This window comes from Notothenia rossii (assembly GCF_949606895.1).
Source record: "Notothenia rossii genome assembly, chromosome: 4".
Lineage (NCBI taxonomy): Eukaryota > Metazoa > Chordata > Actinopteri > Perciformes > Nototheniidae > Notothenia > Notothenia rossii.
In genome coordinates, this window is record NC_136902.1 from 25,390,404 (window position 1) to 25,414,489 (window position 24,086).

Genomic DNA, 24,086 nt, shown 5'->3' on the forward strand with positions numbered 1-24,086 from the left:
CTGTCCTAATATTTATTTTAAACTATGTTGAAAGATTAGTTTAATATAATTTTTTAATTTTGCTATGAAATTCTGAATGAAAGGCTGCGCGCGAGACTGGTTTTTCGCTGGGTTGAGTCGTGTGGGTTTTTGAGTGAGATGCGGCACAGCAGCCTGTCAGTTTACTCTTGCTAGGTTAGTTTGGCTATTATCATTTATATTTATCTGCAACAATGGATATCAGGAAGTGGTTCATGAAAGGAATATGGCGACTCAGCGCCAGATGCAGGCAGGCACATTAGAAGAAATCAGTTACGTTACCAACGTAACTGATTTGCCAGGGACAAGGGAGGCTGGCAATCAATTATATTTTGAAGAGAAATTGACTCAAGCCGGCTCTCTCACAAACTCCGGCTCTGTGCGCAAGCAGACCGCTGCACACGCTATCTGCCTCGCTCAATCTCTCTCTCTCCCTTTCTCTCCATCGCTCAACCTCACTCCACCCTGTTTGCGCTCCTCAAGTTTGCCTGCATGCTTGCCCAAGTTGGCACAGCGTTACAAATGTGCCACAAAACCAACCAATGGATGCAGCCTATAATAAGACCGTCAACAGCCTTATGGCAACCTAAAACCCCTCTGTTTCCGTAAAAACAATTCACGAGCGCCTCCCTCACCCCCCCACCCCCCCCGTTGACAAATCTCGAGCGTCTAACAGCCCCTCCCCCCCGTTGACAATTCAGATTTCCCGGGAAATGTAAGTTTCGGGGTGGGCCCGCCCTGGTACATCAAATGCCTGCCCAGAGACGTATGTCTGCCGCCGGGTTGTTTGTACCATTTTCAGGCGATTTGTAATCTGGTCTAGAAAAACGATGTGTTTTTTAGGATTTCAAGAAGCGTATAGAACAAACAAAAGATGTATTTTATGAACATTTATCCATGCTGAAAGTAGATTTAGATGTGTTAGGAGTGAGATAGAGATTATTATCTAATATATGCATCTGATGAAGCATTGCATGAAGTCTGTTGATGATCAGAGGCTGTTGTTGGGGCTGCATAAACGTTTTTTTTATTTTTGTTTTGTAGACAGACCATGCAGGCCTCAGAGAGTTAAACTTGGGCCTGCGACCATAGTTTTATTGTTTTGAAAATCCACAGCGGAGGTTTGTGTCGTACTACATGCGGTGTATTTTGCATATCTCTCAGTAGCAAACAATCTGTGAGTCTGTTGGCTCGGACATAAACTCGTGTTTAAAATAATACTACATAATAAATGTAGTCTACATTTCATAATAAGAGGTGTAAAACCTGAGAGGATTTTAAATCGCATTTGAACTAAATGCTTATACAATCTGTATTTGTATTGTTGATTTAATGTGTGAACGAGGCGATATAGAGAAGGTTAAGCTGTCATTATTAGGCTGTAATTTGTTATATACTGTTGGAATGGGTAAGCAGGCCTATTGTTTTTGGATATTTGTGGAGTTAGGTGGTCCATGAGTGTTTTTTATTGGTTAAGTGGTCCTTGGTATGAAAAAGTTTGAGAAACACTGCGCGAGTGGATTGTCAAAGGGGGAGCCTCGTTGCGGGGAAATTATACAGATGGCTAGTCCGCCCCTGAAAATGTCAATGCAAAAGTTATAATTAATAAAAATTTAAAAAAAGAAAAATTATTAAAAAAATTACCGTAATCAATCTTTTTTTATAATTTTTTTTTTTTAAATTTTCCATTTTTATTTTGTAATCATCTCGCGACCCCCACTTTGGGAACCCCTGCTCCAGAGAATTGATGTTTTGGGGCTGTCGCTGGGCAACACGGACTTTCAACTCCCTCCGAAGATTTCTTATGGGGTTGAGATCTGGAGACTGGCTAGGCCACTCCTTCGTTGCCCGGGCGGTGTGTTTGGGATCATTGTCATGCTGAAAGACCCAGCCACGTTTCATCTTCAATGCCCTTGCTGATGGAAGGAGGTTGTCACCCAAAATGTCACGATACATGGCCCCATTCATTCTTTCCTTTACACGGATCAGTCGTCCTGGTCCCTTTGCAGAAAAACAGCCCCAAAGCATGATGTTCCCACCCCCATGTTTCACAGTAGGTATGGTGTTCTTTGGATGCAACTCAGCATTCTTTCTCCTCCAAACACGTCTAGTTGAGTTTTTACCAAAAAGTTCTATTTTGGTTTCATCTGACCATATGACATTCTCCCAATCCTCTTCTGGATCATCTAAATGCTCTCTAGCAAACTTCAGACGGGCCTGGACATGTACTGGCTTAAGCAGGGGGACACGTCTGGCACTGCAGGATTTGAGTCCCTGGCGGCGTAGTGTGTTACTGATGGTAGCCTTTGTTACTTTGGTCCCAGCTCTCTGCAGGTCATTGACTAGGTCCCCCCGTGTGGTTCTGGGATTTTTGCTCACCGTTCTTGTGATCATTTTGACCCCACGGGGTGAGATCTTGCATGGAGCCCCAGATCGAGGGAGATTATCAGTGGTCTTGTATGTCTTCCATTTTCTAATAATTGCTCCCACAGTTGATTTCTTCACACCAAGCTGCTTACCTATAGCAGATTCAGTCTTCCCAGCCTGGTGCAGGTCTACAATTTAGTTTCTGGTGTCCTTTGACAGCTCTTTGGTCTTGGCCATAGTGGAGTTTGGAGTGTGACTGTTTGAGGTTGTGGACAGGTGTCTTTTATACTGATAACGAGTTCAAACAGGTGCCATTAATACAGTTAACAAGTGGAGGACAGAGGAGGCTCTTAAAGAAGAAGTTACAGGTCTGTGAGAGCCAGAAATCTTGTTTGTAGGTGACCAAATACTTATTTTCCACCATCATTTGCAAATAAATTCTTTAAAAATCAGACAAGGATTTTCTGGATTTTTTTTTCTCATTTTGTCTCTCATAGTTGAGGTATACCTAGGATGAAAATTACAGGCCTCTCATCTTTTTAAGTGGGAGAACTTGCGCAATTGGTGGCTGACTAAAAACTGTTTTGCCCCAATGTATCTTAATAAATAAAGCAACATACATTTATAATAGAACGTTTATCACTATCCACTTCCAAGTGCAATTCGGTTTTTATCACCAGTCTGTTGTATTTGTTACCCATTAAAAGTATGTTCTCTCTTTACAGATAACGGTCCTGCAGCTGTCCACCCTCCTGAAACAGGCCGACTCCAGCAAGAGGAAGCTGACTCTGACCCGTCTGGCCTCTGCTCCAGTCCCATTCACCGTCCTCAGTCTCACAGGAAACCCTTGTAATGAGGATTACCTCGCTGTGTGCGGCCTCAAGGTCAGAAACAAGCTTCTTTATAATTTAACACTGTTCTATTGTGTTCCTTTCCTGCAAAAACCAAAAAGTGTATGAGAGAAGACCATTACCAAGTTATCCTAGATCATAATAGTAATCTATCTGTATCAATATAGTACATTTCTGAGGAGCTGTTATTATCAATGCAAATCTTAGCCAACAAGCAAGTCTTTTTAATATGAAATACTGCTATATTTGACTGTTCTGCCTTTGTCTCACATTTTTCCAAAGGACTGCCATGTACTCACATTCAGCAGCACAGGCTCTGTGTCCGACCATCTGGTGTTGCACCCACAACTGGCGACTGGCAACTTCATCATCAAAGCTATTTGGTTACCAGGCTCTCAGACAGAACTTGCCATCATCACCGCAGACTTTGTCAAGGTACGGTTTAAAGGAAATAGAGTGTTTTTTGTACCTTTTTTTTTTTTAGTTAAATTATTCAACTATAATTGGTAGTCTGATAATACTCAATTGAATCACAATGACATTTACAGGTGACTATGATTATTCTGCTCTTAAAAACACTTAATATTATTTGTCTCTTTCAATTTCTCTGCCTTGCCAAACAGATTTACGACTTATCAGCGGATGCCCTGAGTCCCATGTACTACTTCCTGCTCCCGAGCTCCAAGATCCGCGATGCTACCTTCCTGTTCAATGAAGAGGGGAAGAACATCATCGTCATCATGTCTTCAGCGGGTTACATGTACACCCAGCTCATGGACGAATCCAGCAGCGCCCAACATGGCCCTTTCTACGTCACCAATGTGTTGGAGATAAACCACGAAGACCTGAAGGTTAGCAGGATGTTGACTTGAGCAATTGAAATATATTGTACACAATGTTTGATTGTTTGTTGAAAGGGTTCATGCATCAGTGCACTGCATTACTTTTGGGAATGTTCCATTGACTACGTGTTTACATAAATCTTTCAAATCAGTTTTTGAAGTTCTTCGAAATAACATGAAGGTAATAACGAGATACTTTTTTTCTGTCTGACTCCAGGATAGCAACGGGCAGGTAGCCGGCGGTGGCGTGTCGACTTATTACTCGCACGTGCTTCAGATGCTTTTCTTCAGCTACAGCCAGGGAAAGTCCTTTGCTGCCACAGTGAGCCGCAGCACCTCCGAAGTGCAGAGGCTCTTCCCCATCAACGTCAAAGGGTAACCCTTCTTCCACACTTAACACGCATTCTCAACCTCCCTGTTACTGCACTAGGTCTGGGATATGTTATCAGTACCTTGGTAAGCTAACTTTATCTCCTCTCTATCTTGCCCTCCTGCCTTCTTCAGCTCTAATGGCGGCAGCAGTAAGATCTCTCCTGCTCTGTGCCAGTGGTCTGAAGTCATGAACCACCCAGGACTGGTGTGCTGCGTGCAGCAGACTACAGGCATACCGCTTGTCATCATGATCAAGCCAGACACCTTCCTCATCCAAGAGATTAAAACTCTGCCAGCCAAAGCTAAGGTAAGGGCCACTTACTGTACTATTCAGCCACCTGTATAGTGGGAAAAGGAACACCCATTTTTATAGAAAAATGCTAGAAAAGCTTCATGTCCCTGTTGAAGTTTGAAATACCTATTTTTAAAAAGCTTTTTTTCTTATGAAAAATACTTTTTAAATGCAATACATACTATGTCATAACAATACATTCATTAAAGTTAACAGTACCATTTGTAAGTGGTTGCATTTCTCAGGTTTACATAAATAAATGTTCTCTCTTCCCCAGATTCAAGATATGGTCGCTATCCGACACACTGCCAGTAATGAGCAGCAGCGTACGACCATGATTCTTCTCTGTGAGGACGGAAGCCTGCGAATCTACATGGCCAATGTGGACAACACCTCCTACTGGCTCCAGCCCTCGCTGCAGCCCAGCTGTGGCATCAGTATCATGAAGCCGGTCCGCAAGCGCAAAGCTGCTGCTACTAGTGAGTAGAAAGGGCAAATATATGATACACACACTCTGAGCATACAAGTGTGATCACTACCCTTGAACAATGGCTGGTTTTATGCTAAAATACCTGCTTAACCACAGTTGTCATTTAAATCGTTAACTTTAAGCTCAGATCAAGGATTTTTCCTACACAATTGTAATGTACAGATTTGCTTTCAGCTACCCGGACCTCCAGTCAGATGACCTTCCCTGTGGACTTCTTTGAACACAACCAGCAGCTGACAGAGGTGGAGTTTGGTGGCAATGACTTGCTGCAGGTCTACAACGGACAGCAGATCAAACACAGGCTCAACTCCACTGGCATGTATGTGGCCAACACAAAGGTATGCACATTTAATAAAATAATGCTGCCATGCATGCATCTATTTTATGCTAGTTTAGATTACTTTTGGTAGTTTTAACTGTTAGACAAATTACTTTAACCAACAATGTTGCCATGTTTCCGTCTAGCCTGGGGGATTCACTGTGGAAGCGGTCAACAACAACAGTTCGATGGTGATGACGGGCATGCGGGTGCAGGTGGGCACTCAGGCCATTGAGAGGGCTCCATCCTATGTGGAGGTCTTTGGCCGCACCATGCAGATAAACCTGACCAGAGCCCGCTGGTTTGATGTCCCCTTCACCAGAGAGGAGGCCCTGCAGGCTGACAAGAAGCTGTCCATATTCAGTAAGTGCACACTTGTTCTTGGTACAGCACATCAGTTTATATCCATTTTATATGAAATACATATTCATTGATAAAGGGTTTTTACCCTAAAAGACCATCCTTTCTCTCTGAACTTGCAGAACATTAAAAATAATGATCCTAAAGCATTTTATGCAATCGCTTACCTCTAAGCAATATAATGAGTATACAAATAAATATATATATTCATCTCGGAGCTGTACCTCTATCTTGTTTGACACGTGAACTGCTGCAGACTCTTATAACCCATCTGCTAATGAACCTTAATCTTCCTGTTCTTTTGAAAGTTGGAGCATCGGTTGACCCAGCCGGAGTCACAATGCTCGATTCAATCAAGATCTACGGAAAAACCAAAGAGCAGTTCGGCTGGCCGGAGGATGCACCAGAGGACTTCTCCTCCGCCTCGGCTAACAACGTCTGCAGTCCCAACCTGAACCAGGGCAACGGCACCACTGATGGGGACATCGCCACGCCGACCACCACCAGCGGCACTGTGCTGGAGAGGTATGAGCTTCACTTCAAGGTTTTCACAGTCGACACAAAATGTTGCTGTTTACATTTCTCAATCCACTTTGAAATGCCCTAGTTTTAGTCACTTTTATCAAAACTACCTTTTATCTTTAAGATTAGATATTACTTTGAATACGTCTATCTGTTTCACTCCCTCCGGGTATTACTGCTTTATGATCATATTAGATGGTTATCTGATATAAGCTTGTATGTGATTAAGTTCATTATTCATTTATTTTTGTTGGATTAGCAAAAAAATTCCAAACTGCTTCTCAATCTGTTTTCTAGAAAACTCCAAATGTATCCTAAGATGAATAAATGTTATGATAAAAAAAGGATATAGTAGATTGTACCTGTTTCTTCCACTAGCATATGGTTATCCTTCATGAGTCCAGCTCCGTAGTCTTAACACAGGGTTGGGTTCTCTTAGGAGCATTTAGTGCATGGCTATAGTGATGTCATATTTTCTTGCATGCTTCTCGTTTGTTCAATGAATCATTTAATTCCACTTGTTCTTTCCGTGATCCTCACACTTTGTTTTTTGTTCTTTTTCTTTTGCTCCCAAAAATACAATAAAAAGTTGTGAAACTGAGTCCTTATCGACCTTGGACCGGTTAGTAACTGCCCTTTCTCTGCTTGTTTGTATGGTTTGTGCATGTGTGCCAATGTGTGTGTGCATGCCTGAGACTGTGAAAATGCCATGCACCATCTTCTCACTTGTACAACTACACAAATATTTATTTTTCGTGTCAAAATTCTTGCATTCAGTGTTTTAGCATTTAGCGCAGAATGCAACAGGCTGATATATTGTTTATTTAAGGCCATATCGCAGTAGGAGATGTGTTGATCCTTTTTTTTTCATTTCAGGTTGGTGGTCAACTCCCTCGAGGCTTTGGAAAGCTGCTTTGCTGTAGGCTCCTCCAGTGAAAAGGTAAATGGTCTTTGTTTCCTTTCAAATAAAAAGCTTTACATCCTGGGAGTGTTGTTGACCATATGAATGTAACTCTGTGTAGGAGAAGAATAAGGTAGCAGCTCTCGAGTTGGCCACTCTACTCCTGTCCATGCCGACCCCTGCTGGTGTGCAGCAGCAAACTAAGGGACTTCTTGCCAGCCTGCACACCAGCAGAACTGCCTACCACAACCACAAGGTAATAAACACACTCCCGTACACCAATTCAAAAATCATAGCATTATCATTTCCCATTTGTGTGATGAAATATCTGTCCTGCAAACTAATTGATATCTGTGTCAGTAATCTGATCGACCCAAAGAAAGAGCAAATCATTATTTTGTTCAAACTACTATCAGTAAAATACATAATAGACAGTGCTAGGTCATCATTTGTCAATAGTTAATCCAATGGTTATGTTATTTACGAATCTATTTGCTCATCGTCACAAATGCAACACGTATCTGCTCCCTCTCATCAGGATCAATCCTTGCTGAGTAACGCAGTGCAGTGTCTGAATGGCTGCAGCCGTGAGGGCAGGGAGCTCGACCCTGACGTCTTCCAGAGGCTGGTGATCACCGCCCGCTCCATTGCAATCATGAGACCCAACAACCTGGTGCATTTCACAGAAACAAAGCTCTTACACCATGAAGCTGGTAAGAGGTTCATCTGTTTGTGACAAGGCCACTGAAGCGCAATGTATGTGTTAAATGTTTCTATTTGTTGCACCATTACACTCAAGATGATAGAGAATGCTCTGCTGGTTAGACACTTTAAGTGGCTTTGGAGCTAAATTACCTAAAAGTTTCATTTTCTGTTCTTCTAAACCTAGAAATGACAGAAGATGGGCAAAAACCAATGGATGGGGAGAACAGTAATTTCATCACACAGCTGATAAATAACTTCTGGAAGCTCCATTCCCAAAAGCCAAAAAACGCCTTTCTTGCTCCTGCCTGCCTGCCTGGTGAGTTCAGAGCTTTGGGACCCCGACAAAGATATCAAGATCATCTTAATAAGGGATGTGATTGTGAAGATGAATAGTCAGCTCACGTTTAAATGTTACCTCGACACATGGCACATAATGTTTGATTTTTATATAAGTATCAATTAGATATTAGAAAATAAGTTTCTCAGTATGTTAACCTTTTCTTCTCTCTCTTTCTAAGGCCTGACTCACGTGGAAGCAACAGTAAATGCCTTGGTGGACATCATCCATGCATACTGCACATGTGAACTGGATTACATAAACGTTGCATCAAAAATCTACATGCAAATGCTTCTGTGCCCAGTAAGTATAGCTCTTAATTTCATAGCAGGAATTATAAGAAATGTTTCATTCAAGGGCCATTGAGTATGAATCATGATATATCCTCTACCAGCACAAACAAAAAACATTTTAGGATCATTTACTGTTATTATTGCATTTGTTAATGCAAGGCTATACAATGATATCATACACAGGATCTTGAGGAAATAGGAAATTACTTATCACCAGTTTTTTATCGCAATTTTATTTACTTTTTGGGATTTGATCAAATTTCAGGACACATCTGTGAGCTTTGCATGTAAGCAGGCTCTGATCAGAGTGCTTCGACCGAGAAACAAGCGGCGACATGTAACCCTTCCATCGCCCCCACGCTCCAACACACCTATGGGTACGTTTTCACAGCCTTTTTTTATGTAATGCTTTTATGCATATACCCTATCTGTTGTTGTCCAATGCTTGCAAGTGGATCCAGGAAAGTTGATATCCTTATTTCAGGAGACAAGGATGATGATGACGACGACGATGCGGACGACAAAATGCAGTCATCCGTGCTGACTGGAGGAGATGAGGGCAGACGGGAGAGTCAGGAGCAGAATGAAGTGGATCATGGCGACTTTGAGATGGTAGTGAGTAAATAGGGGCAACATGAGTCTGTGGGTTATATTTGACTCATGATTGTTAATTGGAGCCACATGTCAAGCAAGCCCCCTAACATACTTATTATTTTTCTACATCTTCAGTCGGAGTCCATGGTCCTGGAAACAGCAGATAATCTCAACAATGGAAATCCATCTCCTCTGGAAGCTCTGCTGGCTGGAGCCGAGGGTTTCCCGCCCATGCTGGACATTCCTCCTGATGCAGACGATGAAACTATGGTAGAGCTGGCCATCGCTCTCAGCCTTCAGCAGGAACAACAAGGTAAGCTGCCACACAATCAAACATCAATTATTTACTGAACCCGCCTGGGAGTCCCATTTAAATCCCATATAAGAGACAGACAGAACTCAACTGTCCAGAAGCTAGAAATCATTAAGGCCTTATGAAAACAGGGAAACACTGAGCTGTGGATAGCAGTTGTTGGAGATAAAACTACCAACACAATGAACACATTTTTAGGTAAAAAGTTATCATTTTGATTTTCCTATAGCTGATTTCTGCTTGGCAAAGTGTAATATCTCACCCTTAGACTTCAACCAGTTATAGCCTAATTAACCTAGTTTGAGCCATTGTCGAGCTCAAATGGTAGACCAACTATTTATTAGCGGAAGCATCACTTTTTGGTGAGTGCTTCTAACATATTTCTTCACGTTTTTAGGCAGTAGCAGTAGTGCCCTTGGCCTTCAGAGCCTTGGCTTGTCTGGCCAGGCCCCAAGCTCCTCTTCACTGGATGCTGGCACCCTTTCAGACACCACCGCATCAGGTAAAAAAAACAGCTATATGATCATATGTGATCAACACCAAGCTTTCTATTTATATCTGCCAGGTAACAGTGGCTAATAAATCCTTAACATCAGACATTAAACCAATTTCTCTTAGCTAGCATTTGAATTCAAGTTGCCAAAATGACCACATATGATATTCCAAAATCAAGCACATTACCAAATATTTGGCACATTGTGATGTCTTGATTGAGTATTTAAATAGTCACTATTAATATAATAATGCCCAAATGATGTTCAACTGGAAAAAGAAGCATGAATGGCACTTTCAATGTACTGCGTGCTTTATTACATTGTTGCACATCTATAAACTGATATCATGTATCCTGGCCAGATTACTGCGGTGTGTTTACTGTTGCAGCCATTGCTTTGATTTCAGCCCCGGCATCTGATGATGAGGGGAGCACTGCGGCCACTGATGGCTCCACACTGAGGACGTCTCCGGCAGAGCATGGCGGCAGCGTGGGCTCAGAGAGCGGAGGCTCTGCAATTGACTCGGTGGCGGGGGAGCACAGCGGTGGGTGATGGCACAAAAGACACGCATATTTTCAATGCCAGCCTGATATTCAAAATGGTATACATGCATGTCTGAAATCAGAACATAAAGTAACTATAAACCAAAAGGATATCAGTCTGTATACGATTTTTACATTTGACAAGATTTGACATGTTTTACTTTAGTTTAAAGAGGTAAATTATAATGACATTCATCTGGTTAAACTCCAACCTCTATCAACATTCTGAATACACTATTTTAGATGATCATACATGGTACAGTGTCCAACATTTCCTTCCCTCACACCTCAATTTGATGTTTTGATAACTTGAAACTAAAGTGTGTGTCTGTGTACACAGTGTCAGGACGCAGTAGTGCATATGGGGACACAACAGTAGAGGGCCACCCTGCCGGTCCAGGCAGTGTGAGCTCCAGCACCGGAGCCATCAGCACCACCACAGCCCAGCAGGAGGGCGAAGGCTCAGAGGGAGAAGGAGAGACGGAAGGAGACATCCACACAAGCAACAGGTCAGACATCCTGATAGCTTAGCACAATTCATCATTAAAAAGGACGTCTCAAATTGACACCGTATCTCTCTACTATCCAAAGCCAATAACATGACCGCAGAAGAAAATAGATTTTAGGAATATATTGGCTTTTAGGGTGGAATAGATTGTCATTAAAAAAATAACACATTAAGTTTAAAATAGTCTCCTCAGTTGTAAAGGAAACAAATGTTTTACTGTTTTATTTTGTGTTTCTTGTCAGGCTCCACATGGTTCGTCTTATGCTACTGGAGCGCTTGCTTCAGCATCTTTCTCAGCTCCACAACGTAGGCGGAGTCCAAGCCATCCCTTACATGCAGGTCATCCTCATGTTGACCTCTGACCTGGATGGTGAGGATGAAAAGGATAAGGGCGCCTTGGATGAGCTGCTAGCACAGCTCATTGCTGAGCTCTCCATGCACAAGAAGGTAAGTCTCCTTGTGATGAATCCTGTTTTCCATGTCGTCGTTGTTTTACTTAATCCATATTATTCCTCTGCAGGACGTTTCCAAGAAGAATGAGCGCAGTTCCATCAATGAAGTTCACCTGGTCATCATGAGGCTGCTCAGCGTCTTCATGTCTCGCACCAAGTCTGTCTCCAAATCCTCTTCTGAGGTACATCCTCTTTACTTTCTTAATACAGTTTGGATTTCCCTCAAAGCCACCCGTTACATTTCTCTTAGAATATAATAATATTAACAACATGTACATTTAAAGAATGTTGGAGGCACCATTTTATTTTGTTAAAAAATGCAAGTAAGACATCATGGTTTGTTCAAAGTAAATGGAAGTATCCATAGAAGGTATTTGCATGACTCGAGCATCCTTTTCTATGTTACTAAATGTCTTCTTTTCTTTGGAGCCTTTTTTACCCCTGTCTCTGCAAAACTCAAACCATGTTGTTTGTACATTGTACTTCATAATGGATGCCTCCTCTTTCTCTCTTCCAGTCATCCTCGCTTATTTCGAACGCCACAGCGACGGCCTTGCTCAGCCTTGGGTCCATTGACTACTGTCTCCATGTGCTCAAATCGCTCCTGGACTACTGGAAGAGCCAACAGGGCGAAGAAGAGCCTGCGACAACCAGCCAGCTCCTCCGCCCACACACAGCCTCCTCTCCCCCCGACATGAGCCCTTTCTTCCTGCGCCAATACGTCAAGGTAACAGATTGTTACATTTGAACAAGTGGTGAGTTTTGTACAAGGAATGTTCATTTCAACTTGTTATGTTGCTCCTCCCATTAGGGACATGCGGCTGATGTGTTTGAAGCTTACTCCCAGCTATTGACTGAAATGGTGCTCCGGCTGCCATATCAGATCAAGAAGATTGCTGACACCAACCCACGCATCCCACCTCCTGTCTTCGACAATTCCTGGTTTTACTATCTGTCGGAAGTAAGACATTGAGTGAAAATGACTTGTGTGCTTTTCCTTTTCAACCTCTGTCTTCACTTAAGACACAGATACAGCCTCTAACCCCGTCTCCCTTTTCCCTTTCAGTATCTGATGATTCAACAGACACCATTCGTCAGGAGGCAAGTCAGAAAGCTGCTGTTGTTTATCTGCGGCTCAAAGGAAAAATACCGCCAGCTGAGGGATCTGCACACTCTTGACTCCCATGTGCGCAGCATCAAGAAGCTCCTGGAGGAGCAGGGCATCTTCCTCCGTGCTGGTGTGGTCACAGCCACTTCTGGCTCAGCTCTGCAGTACGACACACTCATCAATCTGGTGAGTGAATCACACATTTTATTAAGATACCTCAAAAAGAGCCTCTTTGTATAATTCACATTACATTTGTTCTGCTTGAGTCTGTGATGCTGCGGTCAGCTCCTTTAGGGTTAGAAATGTGTGTAGCTTTCTGTGTTTAAGTTGAACTCTCTCTTCTTGGTGCAGATGGAACATCTGAAAGCTTGTGCTGAAATTGCCACTCAGAGGACGATCAACTGGCAGAAGTTCTGCATGAAGGACGACTGTAGGTGTTTTCAGATCAGCTTTTGTGACTATTAACAACTTTTAAGGGCAGTGGTTTTAATGGGTTGTTTTTCTTTTCTGTCCAGCTGTGTTGTACTTCCTGCTTCAAGTCAGCTTCCTAGTGGATGAGGGCGTGTCCCCTGTTCTTTTGCAACTGCTCTCCTGTGCCCTGTGTGGCAGTAAGGTGCTGGCCAGCTCCTCCTCCTCCTCATCTTCATCATTCTCAGGAGGAGGCTCCAGTAGTGCTGGACAGGCAGGAACGTCTCAGTCCTCTCAAAGCAAGTCCTCCAGTAAAAAGAGCAAAAAAGAGGACAAGGAGAAAGACAAAGAGGGTAAGAGACGTTCAGAGACTTCTTCATATTTCCTTCCAGGTGCATTATGCTCAACCCCCCCAACGGTTCTGTCTTTTTCTTGACTGTTCTCTTTTGGACTGTCCACAGGTGAGGGGGTTGGCAGCCAGGAGGATCAGCTGTGCATGGCTCTGGTCAGTCAGCTCAACAAGTTTGCAGACAAGGAGACACTGATCCAGTTCTTGCGCTGCTTCCTGCTGGAGTCAAACTCCTCTGCTGTGCGCTGGCAAGCTCACTGCCTGGCTCTTCATATCTACAGGTACTTTACATCTAAATGATTGAGGCGTAGACTAACAGCTAGGTTTAGTCCCAAGCTTAAGCAAACCTAGTTTACACAAGACAGCCTCTTTATTTGCTTTCTTTTACATTTAGACTGTCTCGACCTGTTTCTAGACTATTGTAATTAAGCATTAGTTCCCATGAACATACTATCGAAAGATGTAAGCTTAAATCATTTGTAAATGGTGACATAACATCCTTGATATGTGAACCTCTCTATAGGAACTCCAGTAAATCTCAGCAGGACCTGCTGCTCGAACTGACCTGGGCCATCTGGCCTGAGCTGCCTGCATATGGCCGCAAAGCTGCTCAGTTTGTTGACCTGCTTGGATACTTCTCTCTGAAAACCCCACAGACGGAGAAGAAGGTTTGTCAGAAGGCCTCCCACTCGTTTTTTGTACAGATAGTATAAAATGAGTTATTCGTGAGCCTTGTATCGCGGTCTGGTCTTTACCCATTGTTCACAATAATTGTTTTCTACTTGCGCAATAAATAGTTTGCAGACTGTATCCATGATATATTGCTTAACACTTCTTATCCTATCTGTGTAAACCTTTTTGACATTTGGCAATAAAAAGTCTTTGGCAATAATAAAGTTTCAAAGTTTATAAAATATATATATATATATATGTTCTTCCCCAGCTGAAAGAGTATTCCCAAAAAGCTGTGGAAATCCTGAGGGCACAGAACCATATCCTGACGAATCACCCTAACTCCAACATCTACACGTATGTCTTCATGAACATGCTATCTTGTTGCAAGGAAAATAAAGTTCAAGTAGTGGACATCGCACACAAACAAACGTATTGACTTGATGCTTTCCTCCTGCAGCACTCTGTCCGGTTTAGTGGAGTTTGATGGATTCTTTCTGGAGAGCGACCCCTGCTTGGTGTGCAACAATCCAGAAGTTCCATTCTCAGTATGTGCAACACAACTTCACTCAATGGACACAATCTCTAGCATAAACTAGTTGAGCAAATATTATTATTAGCGCGCTCTAAAGTTAATTTAAACCTAAACAGTCTATTATTGTTTTAAACATTCCCTTATTTATTCTGTGTTTCCTCCAGAATATAAAGCTGTCATCGATCAAAGTGGACACCCGCTACACCACCACACAGCAGGTTGTCAAGCTCATTGGCAGCCACACCATCAGCAAAGTCACCGTGAAGATTGGTGACCTGAAACGCACCAAGATGGTCCGCACCATCAACCTCTACTACAACAACAGAACGGTCCAGGCTATCGTGGAGCTGAAAAACAAGTACGTTTCAAAAAAGATCTGCCGGCCTTTCTTCTTCCCCTCATTTATTTTTCACTCATGTGTTCATAACATTTATTTAAAAGTGAAGTTCTAAAATACAAAGAATACATATTGGTCACAGTTTCACTTTGATTCATTTGCCTGTATGAAGTAAGGTCTCTTAACTTCACTGTCTGTTTGTAGACCTGCTCGTTGGCACAAAGCCAAGAAAGTCCAGCTGACCCCAGGACAAACCGAGGTGAAGATCGACCTTCCTTTACCCATCGTCGCATCCAACCTGATGATCGAGTTCTCTGATTTTTACGAGAACTACCAGGCCTCCACCGAGACCCTGCAGTGTCCACGCTGCAGCGCCTCTGTGCCGGCCAACCCTGGGGTCTGTGGCAACTGCGGTGAGAACGTGTATCAGTGCCACAAGTGCAGGTGAGCAGCAGGGGTCCTCCGCGTGTCTGAAAGGATTTGGGAAAGTGTGGAATTATTGGAAATATTGAAGATGATTTGTATTTTAAATTGGTGTTTTTTGTCTTTAAGGTCTATCAACTACGATGAAAAAGACCCCTTCCTGTGCAATGCCTGTGGCTTTTGCAAATATGCCAGATTTGACTTCATGCTATATGCTAGACCATGCTGTGCTGTGGATCCCATTGAGAATGAGGAAGACAGGAAAAAGGTAAGCATACTCGTGTGAAATGGAAAGGACTCAACAAAAGGGTTGCCATTCTATCAAATCATCTTGTATGGTCAAATGTACACTCTCCTCTTAGTTTGCTGAGGAAAGCAGATCTGCATCACTTCTTCACTCTGCCTCATGTCATCTTTAATGTGTCCTTTTCCTACAGGCTGTGACCAACATCAACACCCTGCTGGACAAAGCTGACCGGGTCTACCACCAGCTGATGGGCCACCGGCCCCAGTTGGAGAGCCTCCTTTCTAAAGTCAACGAGGCGGCACCGGAAAAACCACAGGTAAGTCACAAGAGGGGCCTGAACAGAACTAATTTAGTCCAATACCAGTCCGATGTTTGATGATAATTAGATCTTTGAATAATAAAAAGAAAACCCCTTTGTCTTTGGTTATTGTTGAGATTAGACTTTCCCAAATACAATTCAGGAGATATGAATCTTTGAAAGCCTTCGGTTCCATTAGAACATCAGTATTTCATTGCCTTTCTCTAAATCTGTTTCAGAGAACTGCCAAAGATATCACTTTAGGTCACTATAGTAGAAAGTGTTTTTGTAGACTTTCCAAAGCTTTATCTGATGATGTATTTCTTCCCCTGTATTGCCCCCAGGACGACAGTGGAGCCGGTGCAGGACTTGGTACGTCCTCTGCTAATGTGAACAGATACATTCAGCAGCTGGCTCAAGAGTACAGCGGAGACTGCAAGACATCATTTGATGAACTCTCCAAGATTATACAGGTAAGATAGAGAGGAAAAACGGTTTCCTATTTATTTACCAAGGAACCGTTTTTTCCCTGCTCACCTATAGCTCTTGCCTCTGTCTCTGTTTACAGAAAGTGCTTGCCTCTCGTAAAGAGCTCCTGGAGTATGATCTGCAGCAGAGAGAAGCTGCCACCAAGTCGTCCCGCAGCAGCAGCAGCCACCAGCCCACCATCACCGCCAGTCAGTACCGGGCCAACTCCGTGCTGGGCTGCGGCCACACCTCTTCAAACAAGTGCTATGGCTGTGCCTCAGCTGTCACGGGTCACTGTATCACACTGCTTCGTGCTCTGGCCACCAACCCGGCCCTCCGGCAGATCCTGGTCCTCCAGGGTCTCATCCGTGAACTGTTTGAGTATAACCTGCGGCGAGGTACAGCTGCCATGAGGGAGGAGGTGCGGCAGTTGGTCTGTCTCCTCACCAGGTATGTCCCTTCCTCACCTATTGGTTTATTAAGGTTGAATACAAGTTGATACATTTGCATAACTTTTACCTAGTTGCTGAACGTGGTAGTCAAGATTGGGTGATGGTTATGGTACCCATCAGCGTGTGGAAGAACACCGCAGATTCACTCTTGGTTTGAAAGTAGCTTTGTCTGCACTGCGTTTGTATGTGAACAGTGTATTGCAGTGATGATTCAACATCACTCTTCTATATTGTCCTGCTTTAGAGATCATCCAGAGGCCACCCAACAGATGAATGACCTCATTATCGCCAAGGTGTCCGCTGCTCTCAAAGGCCACTGGGCCAATCCTGACCTGGTATGTCTCCCTTGGAGTTACATTTCATTAATTAAAATACTTTCTTTTGGTAACGTTTTACTAATGATATCATTTTTTGTTTCCAACAGGTTAGTAATCTGCAGTATGAAATGCTGCTGCTCACAGACTCTATTTCTAAAGAGGGAGGATGCTGGGAGCTACGGTTACGTTGTGGTAAGCCTTTTCTTTTCACTTAGCTATCATAAATCTGAATTCTGTTATCAGGGTTATTTTGTCTGGTTGCCTTTGCGGTCTTTGTCTAACAACATTGTGGTTTTGTTCTCCTTGTAGCCCTCAGTCTGTTCTTGATGTCGGTGAATATAAAGACGCCTGTAGTGGTGGAGAACATCACTCTCATGTGCCTGAGAATCCTGCAGAAGCTGATCAAGCCCCCGGCTGCCACTAGCAAGAAGAACAAGGTACATGTGCCATTCAGCTACTGCTCACTCATACCTCTGCAGTGCTAGCTTGAAGGACTTTGGACCAGTTAGTGATTTAAAACATGGAAATACCAGTCTATTATTATAAATATATATATATATATATATATATATATATATATATATATATATATATTTCTTTATTTTTTAACTACAGCAGTCTAAAAAATTTTAAACGTTTGTATGTGGTGTAAGTGAGTGTTTCCTTACACCAGTGGTTCCCAACCTGGGGGAATTGTTTCCACTTGCACTGTCCTTTAATTTCTTCATACAGCGGGAATCCAAATGAATGAATCCTGAGTCCAATAACCATCAGTCACTCCAATAGTGCTCCTTAGTTACGCTTTCATCCTCCTTTAACAAAATACTTCACATTCATCCAGTTTGTGACAGTTGTAGCATTTTGAGAATCTTAAACTCCCCCCACCCCCCCCTTGTGTGTGTGGGGGGGGCGCAACTTCCAACAGCAGTCATTTGGGGGGGTTCTTGGGAAAAAAGGTTGGGAACCACTGCCTTACACAACACTATGTTTGCTTTTGGTTATAGGATGCTGCTATTGAGTCTCTAACCACGGTCAGGCCCTACAGTAATGAAATCCACGCCCAGGCCCAGCTCTGGCTCAAGAAGGACCCCAAAGCATCTTATGAAGCCTGGAAGAAGTGTCTCCCAGCAAGATGTAAGTGCCATGTCTGAACAAATATAGCAGTGTAAAAGGATGGTTCTCTTATAGTTTTTCCGTAATAAATCAAACGTCACGATGATAAACTGATTACTGTTGATTTGACTTGATAACACAGGCCAGGAAAATGTGTCGAAGCCTCAGGGGAAGACTGAGCTGCGCAGGCAGTACCTGTTGGAGAAGTATGTTTGGAAGTGGAAGCAGTTCATGAGGTCCAAAAAAGGTGAAGGCCTCTTCCCTCGCCTGCTCAAACTGAGCCATAACAACTGGCTGCGACAGGTAATACAAACCAAAGTTTTACAGTCCTGTTTCAAGAAATACTAGAGTTCTGCTTGTTCTTATTAGTGTCAAAAGTGCACGTGTATATATTTTCTTCAGGAATCAAATGAGCCAGAAATCTGTTTTTTAAAATTGAACAAATATATATATCTTCATATTTTACAAACATGTTAAAACATCTTGTTCAAATACAATAGTTTTACTCAAGTTTTTTTTGTTGCAGGTCCTTTTCACACCTGCCACTCAGGCAGCCAGACAGGCAGCCTGCACCATTGTGGAGGCCTTAACCACGATCCCCAGCCGCAAGCAGCAGGTGCTGGACCTTCTCACCAGGTAGGAGCCTCCAACAAAACAACAGCTAGTAAAACAAACATCTCAATATGCAAAATCCAGAAAATGCATTAACTGTTATTCGATTACTCTTAAGATTTCCTTATCATTGAAAGTCTTTCTATTCATTATGATTGTGATGGAAACATTTGACAGAAATTGCTTTGCTATTGAACTTGCTTCTGAGCCTTATGAAAAGCTTTCAGCATGAAAATGGTTTAGAGCGTCAACGTTTTGACTCAACTTTTGCCCTGACTGTAAAGTGACTCTTTGTGTGTTTGTGTCAGTTACCTGGATGAGCTGAGTGTAGCTGGAGAGTGTGCAGTGGAGTACCTGGGTCTGTACCAGAAGCTGATCAAGCCGACACACTGGAAGGTTTACCTGGCAGCCCGCGGGGTCCTGCCCTACATCGGTAACCTGATCACCAAGGTAATGGCCTGAAAGTTCAAGACAAAATCATTTTAAGCGATGATAAACTCAGCGTTTTGCATAAGTTCCACTGGCTTCCATCAGTTTCATTGTTTTGTTGCAAGGAAATGTATTAAAAATAAGATCTTTCATTTTAAGAACATAACATTCATTCTGTTGCTAGAGTTACCCCTATATTCAGAAAATCTAGCAAAGAACACTGGACCTTATAACTGTATTTATTCTGTTTGCAGGAAATCGCCAACCTGCTGGCTCTGGAGGAGGCCACACTGAGCACAGACCTGCAGCAAGGCTACGCCCTCAAGAGCTTGACTGGTATGTTCAATTTGGCATGACTATGCATTTTGTGGTTTAGATGACCATTTAGATATTATTTTTTATTTGAGCCGGAGTTTCTTGAATGTTTTGATGACCTTTTTTGAATAGTTAAATGATGTGTTTGGTGCCGCTGCAGGGTTGCTCTCTTCTTTCGTGGAAGTGGAGTCCATCAAGCGGCATTTCAAAAGCCGGCTGGTCGGCACGGTGTTGAACGGCTACCTGTGTCTGAGGAAACTGGTGGTACAGCGCACGAAGCTCATCGACGAGACTCAGGACATGCTTCTGGAGATGCTGGAGGACATGACAACAGGTCTGCACTGACTCCAGTTCAACACACCTATTTCTTTAACCATCGTTTGGGTTCTTGCTGCTTTTAGTGATTATTTGTTTTGATTCTAACATAAAAGATTAAATAAATCCAATCCAAGTATTTAATTGCTGCTAAGGTAAAGCATGAATTATAAATCAGTTTTTTAACGATTGATTAGTTTCGTATCATGTACGTTTTTAAAAACATAATGCATCTTGTTGTGTGTTCCTAGGTACTGAGTCTGAAACAAAGGCATTCATGGCAGTGTGCATAGAGACTGCAAAGCGGTACAACCTGGATGACTACAGGACGCCTGTCTTCATTTTTGAGCGACTGTGCAGCATCATCTATCCTGTAAGTTAACTCTAGTCTACTATGTTGCATTTTTAATGCACATTTCATACAGAAAGAAAGAATGTAAGAAAATGTTTTATTGTTCAGTGTTGCTGTATCTTTGTCTCAAGCTTTTGTTTGTTCCTTTGTGTTTAGGAGGAGAATGAGGTGACCGAGTTCTTTGTGACCCTGGAAAAAGATCCTCAGCAGGAGGACTTCCTGCAGGGCCGCATGCCAGGAAACCCCTACAGCAGCAACGAGCCTGGCATCGGCCCCCTGATGAGGGACATCAAGAACAAAATCTGCCAGGACTGCGACCTGGTGGCGCTTCTTGAAGACGACAGTGGCATGGAGGTCAAATGTTTATTTTAGGCTGCTCTAAAAAACAGTCTTCCTTGTTTTAATATGAGCGTTTTATCAAACTCTTAACTATTTGTTACTGAATTCTAAAAGCTGACCTGTTGTTTCCTCTCCCCACAGCTTCTGGTAAACAACAAAATCATTAGCTTGGATCTGTCAGTTGCAGAAGTCTACAAGAAGGTCTGGTGCCCTACAAATGAGGTAAATAATTGGTCCTTTTTAGGATTATTTTGCACATTGTCATTAAAGGCTTGCAGTACTCTGTAATGTAATAATGCAATTCCTACTCTCCCCCCCCCCCCCCCAGGGTGAGCCAATGAGGATCATCTATCGAATGAGAGGTCTGCTGGGAGATGCCACTGAGGAGTTCATAGAGTCACTGGACTCGACCACAGGTTAGATTTACACTGTATAATAGTCTAAATATCACATGTATTAATGCTGTTAGCCTATGAGTAAGCCATTAGCCACAGGAACATGCTCTTTGCCATCACAAGTACTCAATACTAGTGTTGCACGGTGTACCGATACTTGAAAGGTACCGCGATACCCTGCCGTTAAAAACGTTACGATTCCTCCGTTTCATTAGTATCGGTACTTTAAGAATGACGGAGAAAAGTACTCCGGTGAGAAAGCGCCGCTTTAATAAGAGCCGTGTGTGTTCAGCGCTCTGCTCCCACTCCCTGCACTGCAGCCGTGCCTGCAGTCCCGCCCCTCTCAAGCACGTTCTAAGTCCCTCCCCTCTCTCGTGCACGCGGCCACGCGCTAGCTGCCAGAGCATGTGAGAAAACTAAACGAGAAGCATGGCTGCAAGTGGGAGTGCAACTGCCGCTGCGCCTCGGCTTGTTGACAAAAAAGACGCCAGAAGCGAAATTTTGAAGTATTTGAGCTATATCTCTGACAGTGAGGGCAAGCCTACGGACACCACGAGGCCTGTCTGTGAGACATGTTTTAGATCCCTGCAAACCAAGGGAGCCAACACATCAAACTTGGCTAAGCACCCGCCGACCGGCATCCAGAGCTGTTTAAAGAATTTAAAGGCAGGTTAGCGAATGTGATAGATAACATCATTACATCATTCTCAAGCCCATGCCCTCAGATCTAAGTCAAACAAGTGTAATTTATTTTGTGACAAACGAACGTTTTCGTAGTTTTGACGAGGCAATTAATGGCAATAACATCTGCAATATACATTTTGTCAATAATTATTTATATTACTGTTACATGACATGTACATGTTAATAAAATATTTTAAAAATGATATTTTATAAAACAAAAAAGTTGTTTGAGATGATGCTTAATTTTATTTAAGAAAAATTCTTGTCACTTATTTTGTTTATTGTTCTCATTGTTTAAAAGTTTGTGTTATGGTTCTGGTGTGAAATAAAGCACAATAATTACATTTAAGACTGTTTCCCTTTTTTAAAGAAAAGTATCGAAAAAGAATCGGAATCGCAATTCTTGACTTGGTATCGAAACCAAAATGTTGGTATCGTGACAACACTACTCCATACCTACTTCCTAGTGATGTAACAGATGTATGTGAAATCTCTTAACCTAGTTGAGTACAAAAATGGTTTACCTGGCCTTATTACAGATGAAGAGGAGGATGATGAAGAGGTGTACAAGATGGCAGGAGTGATGGCACAGTGTGGAGGACTGGAGTGTATGCTCAACCGGCTGTCTGGAATCAAAGATTTCAAACAAGGACGACATCTGCTCACCGTAAGCATACTCTTTGGGAAATGTACATGAAAAATAATTAGAGTTTGATGAGATGCCTCATCCCTCGTGCACTTTTCATAAATACCAACAGTGCAGCAGCTTTGTGACAACATGTGTTTCCTCCACAGGTTTTGCTGAAGTTGTTCAGTTACTGTGGGAAGGTGAAGATCAACAGGCAGCAGCTGGTCAAACCAGAGATGAACACACTCAACGTCATGCTGGGAACTCTGAACCTGGTGAGTGTTCACTGACTGTGTAACATTGTGTGGCTTGTTTCATCCATCACATACACATTGTGCAATGTTAACCAGGCTTTTATAATGCAGTTTATCAGTTTAAGGGTTTAAGAAACTTTAAGTTTGACATTTCACAACATTCATCTGCTACTTAGTAATTATTTATCTATTATCTAATATATCATTCCAATAACTTGTATATAGACTCGTATTGCACTATTCCACTTTTTCTCTCTCTTTTTTTAGAACTATTTTTCTTTTGTATTACTTTTAATATAATATGCTTTAATATTGTCTGCTTATCTGTAATATTGTGTTGCATTGTTGGAGAAGCCTGTGACCTAAGATTTTCAACGACATAATTACTCTGTAGCTATGTTAGTTTGACAATAAAGAACCTTGAACCTTGAATGTCCTTTATCCTATCAGGCTTTAGTGGCAGAACAGGAGAGTAAGGACAGTGGTGGAGCCTCCATAGCAGAGCAAGTTCTGAGCATCATGGAAATCATTCTGGACGAAGCCAATGCTGAGATTTCAGAGGACAAGGTAAGACTCTACAGCAGATTCATCTTTGGAGTCAACATTTGAGGCCATCAATATATCAAAGCCTGTACAAATGTATGCTTGTCCTTCTAACGGGAAGTATTTGCTCTTCTGCAGGGTAACCTCCTACTGACAGGAGACAAGGATCAGCTGGTCATGTTGTTGGATCAGATCAACACCCTGTTCGTGCGCTCAAACCCCAGCGTGCTGCAGGGTCTGCTGCGCATCATCCCATACCTGTCCTTCGGGGAGCTGGAGAAGATGAGGATCCTGGTGGAGCGCTTCAAACCGTGTTGCAGCTTTGACAAGTGGGCACCACTTCACTTTATCTCAATTTTAATAATGGATAATGTTTAGGTCTTAATGGATAGAAAAAACACTTGTTACAAAAATGTGTTACATATCAAACCCGGCTGATTTCAGACAGATGTTGTGCTACTCTGAGAACCTTTTCTACTGAGTGTTTGGGTATTACACACTTAGTACTTAGTTCCCAGCACTTAGTTCCCCCATGGAACTAATGGCACATTTCCACCGCAGCGGGGTAGCCCCATTTAAGCGTCCCCAAGCGTCCTCGCTCAGGCCTCGGGCTGCCTCGCTGGCCGTCCGAGGCCGTGGCACATTTCAATTACAGTTTAGGACCTGGGGCAGCAACGCAGTGTAGGCGGGGCGATCAGCTCCCGCTGGATTTTATTATCCCCAATGAGATGTAGGAACGTCGTCACCACCTCGGTCGACCACGGTGTGCTTTTCTTTGACGTTGCCATTTTTGTAGCTCCTCCGTTTACAAAAATGCTGTGTATAAAAATGCTGCAAGCTTGCTTCTAGATATATATGCGACGCTAGGGATGATCTCGCGCGCGATCTTGTGACGATTCTCTCTGACCAATCGGCAGTCGA

General features: G+C 42.8%; 1 protein-coding gene across 8 annotated transcripts in view; it reads left to right on the forward strand.

Moving 5' to 3' along the window:
• The window catches only part of ubr4 (ubiquitin protein ligase E3 component n-recognin 4), a 52,772-nt gene that overhangs the window by 23,667 nt on the left and 5,019 nt on the right, over positions 1-24,086 (forward strand). For 6 of the 8 annotated variants that reach the window (XM_079676932.1, XM_079676936.1, XM_079676934.1 and 3 more), the window contains 55 exons: positions 3,111-3,269; positions 3,519-3,671; positions 3,860-4,087; positions 4,296-4,453; positions 4,583-4,757; positions 5,020-5,221; positions 5,407-5,570; positions 5,698-5,914; positions 6,220-6,436; positions 7,023-7,055; positions 7,310-7,373; positions 7,456-7,590; positions 7,873-8,047; positions 8,224-8,355; positions 8,558-8,679; positions 8,935-9,046; positions 9,154-9,284; positions 9,399-9,576; positions 9,974-10,078; positions 10,477-10,614; positions 10,953-11,121; positions 11,363-11,567; positions 11,641-11,754; positions 12,090-12,299; positions 12,384-12,533; positions 12,639-12,866; positions 13,032-13,110; positions 13,196-13,441; positions 13,550-13,718; positions 13,961-14,105; positions 14,381-14,466; positions 14,570-14,657; positions 14,809-15,002; positions 15,186-15,425; positions 15,534-15,672; positions 15,842-15,967; positions 16,294-16,422; positions 16,518-16,867; positions 17,114-17,204; positions 17,294-17,378; positions 17,496-17,623; positions 18,191-18,320; positions 18,442-18,602; positions 18,826-18,935; positions 19,220-19,361; positions 19,595-19,676; positions 19,816-19,989; positions 20,222-20,343; positions 20,479-20,676; positions 20,803-20,883; positions 20,990-21,077; positions 22,280-22,407; positions 22,536-22,643; positions 23,073-23,189; positions 23,304-23,494. In XM_079676932.1, coding sequence (XP_079533058.1) covers positions 3,111-3,269; positions 3,519-3,671; positions 3,860-4,087; positions 4,296-4,453; positions 4,583-4,757; positions 5,020-5,221; positions 5,407-5,570; positions 5,698-5,914; positions 6,220-6,436; positions 7,023-7,055; positions 7,310-7,373; positions 7,456-7,590; positions 7,873-8,047; positions 8,224-8,355; positions 8,558-8,679; positions 8,935-9,046; positions 9,154-9,284; positions 9,399-9,576; positions 9,974-10,078; positions 10,477-10,614; positions 10,953-11,121; positions 11,363-11,567; positions 11,641-11,754; positions 12,090-12,299; positions 12,384-12,533; positions 12,639-12,866; positions 13,032-13,110; positions 13,196-13,441; positions 13,550-13,718; positions 13,961-14,105; positions 14,381-14,466; positions 14,570-14,657; positions 14,809-15,002; positions 15,186-15,425; positions 15,534-15,672; positions 15,842-15,967; positions 16,294-16,422; positions 16,518-16,867; positions 17,114-17,204; positions 17,294-17,378; positions 17,496-17,623; positions 18,191-18,320; positions 18,442-18,602; positions 18,826-18,935; positions 19,220-19,361; positions 19,595-19,676; positions 19,816-19,989; positions 20,222-20,343; positions 20,479-20,676; positions 20,803-20,883; positions 20,990-21,077; positions 22,280-22,407; positions 22,536-22,643; positions 23,073-23,189; positions 23,304-23,494 — 8,201 coding nt within the window. The remainder of the gene's footprint in view (positions 1-3,110; positions 3,270-3,518; positions 3,672-3,859; positions 4,088-4,295; positions 4,454-4,582; positions 4,758-5,019; positions 5,222-5,406; positions 5,571-5,697; positions 5,915-6,219; positions 6,437-7,022; positions 7,056-7,309; positions 7,374-7,455; positions 7,591-7,872; positions 8,048-8,223; positions 8,356-8,557; positions 8,680-8,934; positions 9,047-9,153; positions 9,285-9,398; positions 9,577-9,973; positions 10,079-10,476; positions 10,615-10,952; positions 11,122-11,362; positions 11,568-11,640; positions 11,755-12,089; positions 12,300-12,383; positions 12,534-12,638; positions 12,867-13,031; positions 13,111-13,195; positions 13,442-13,549; positions 13,719-13,960; positions 14,106-14,380; positions 14,467-14,569; positions 14,658-14,808; positions 15,003-15,185; positions 15,426-15,533; positions 15,673-15,841; positions 15,968-16,293; positions 16,423-16,517; positions 16,868-17,113; positions 17,205-17,293; positions 17,379-17,495; positions 17,624-18,190; positions 18,321-18,441; positions 18,603-18,825; positions 18,936-19,219; positions 19,362-19,594; positions 19,677-19,815; positions 19,990-20,221; positions 20,344-20,478; positions 20,677-20,802; positions 20,884-20,989; positions 21,078-22,279; positions 22,408-22,535; positions 22,644-23,072; positions 23,190-23,303; positions 23,495-24,086) is intronic. The other 2 variants (XM_079676933.1, XM_079676938.1) reach the window with 2 other exon arrangements.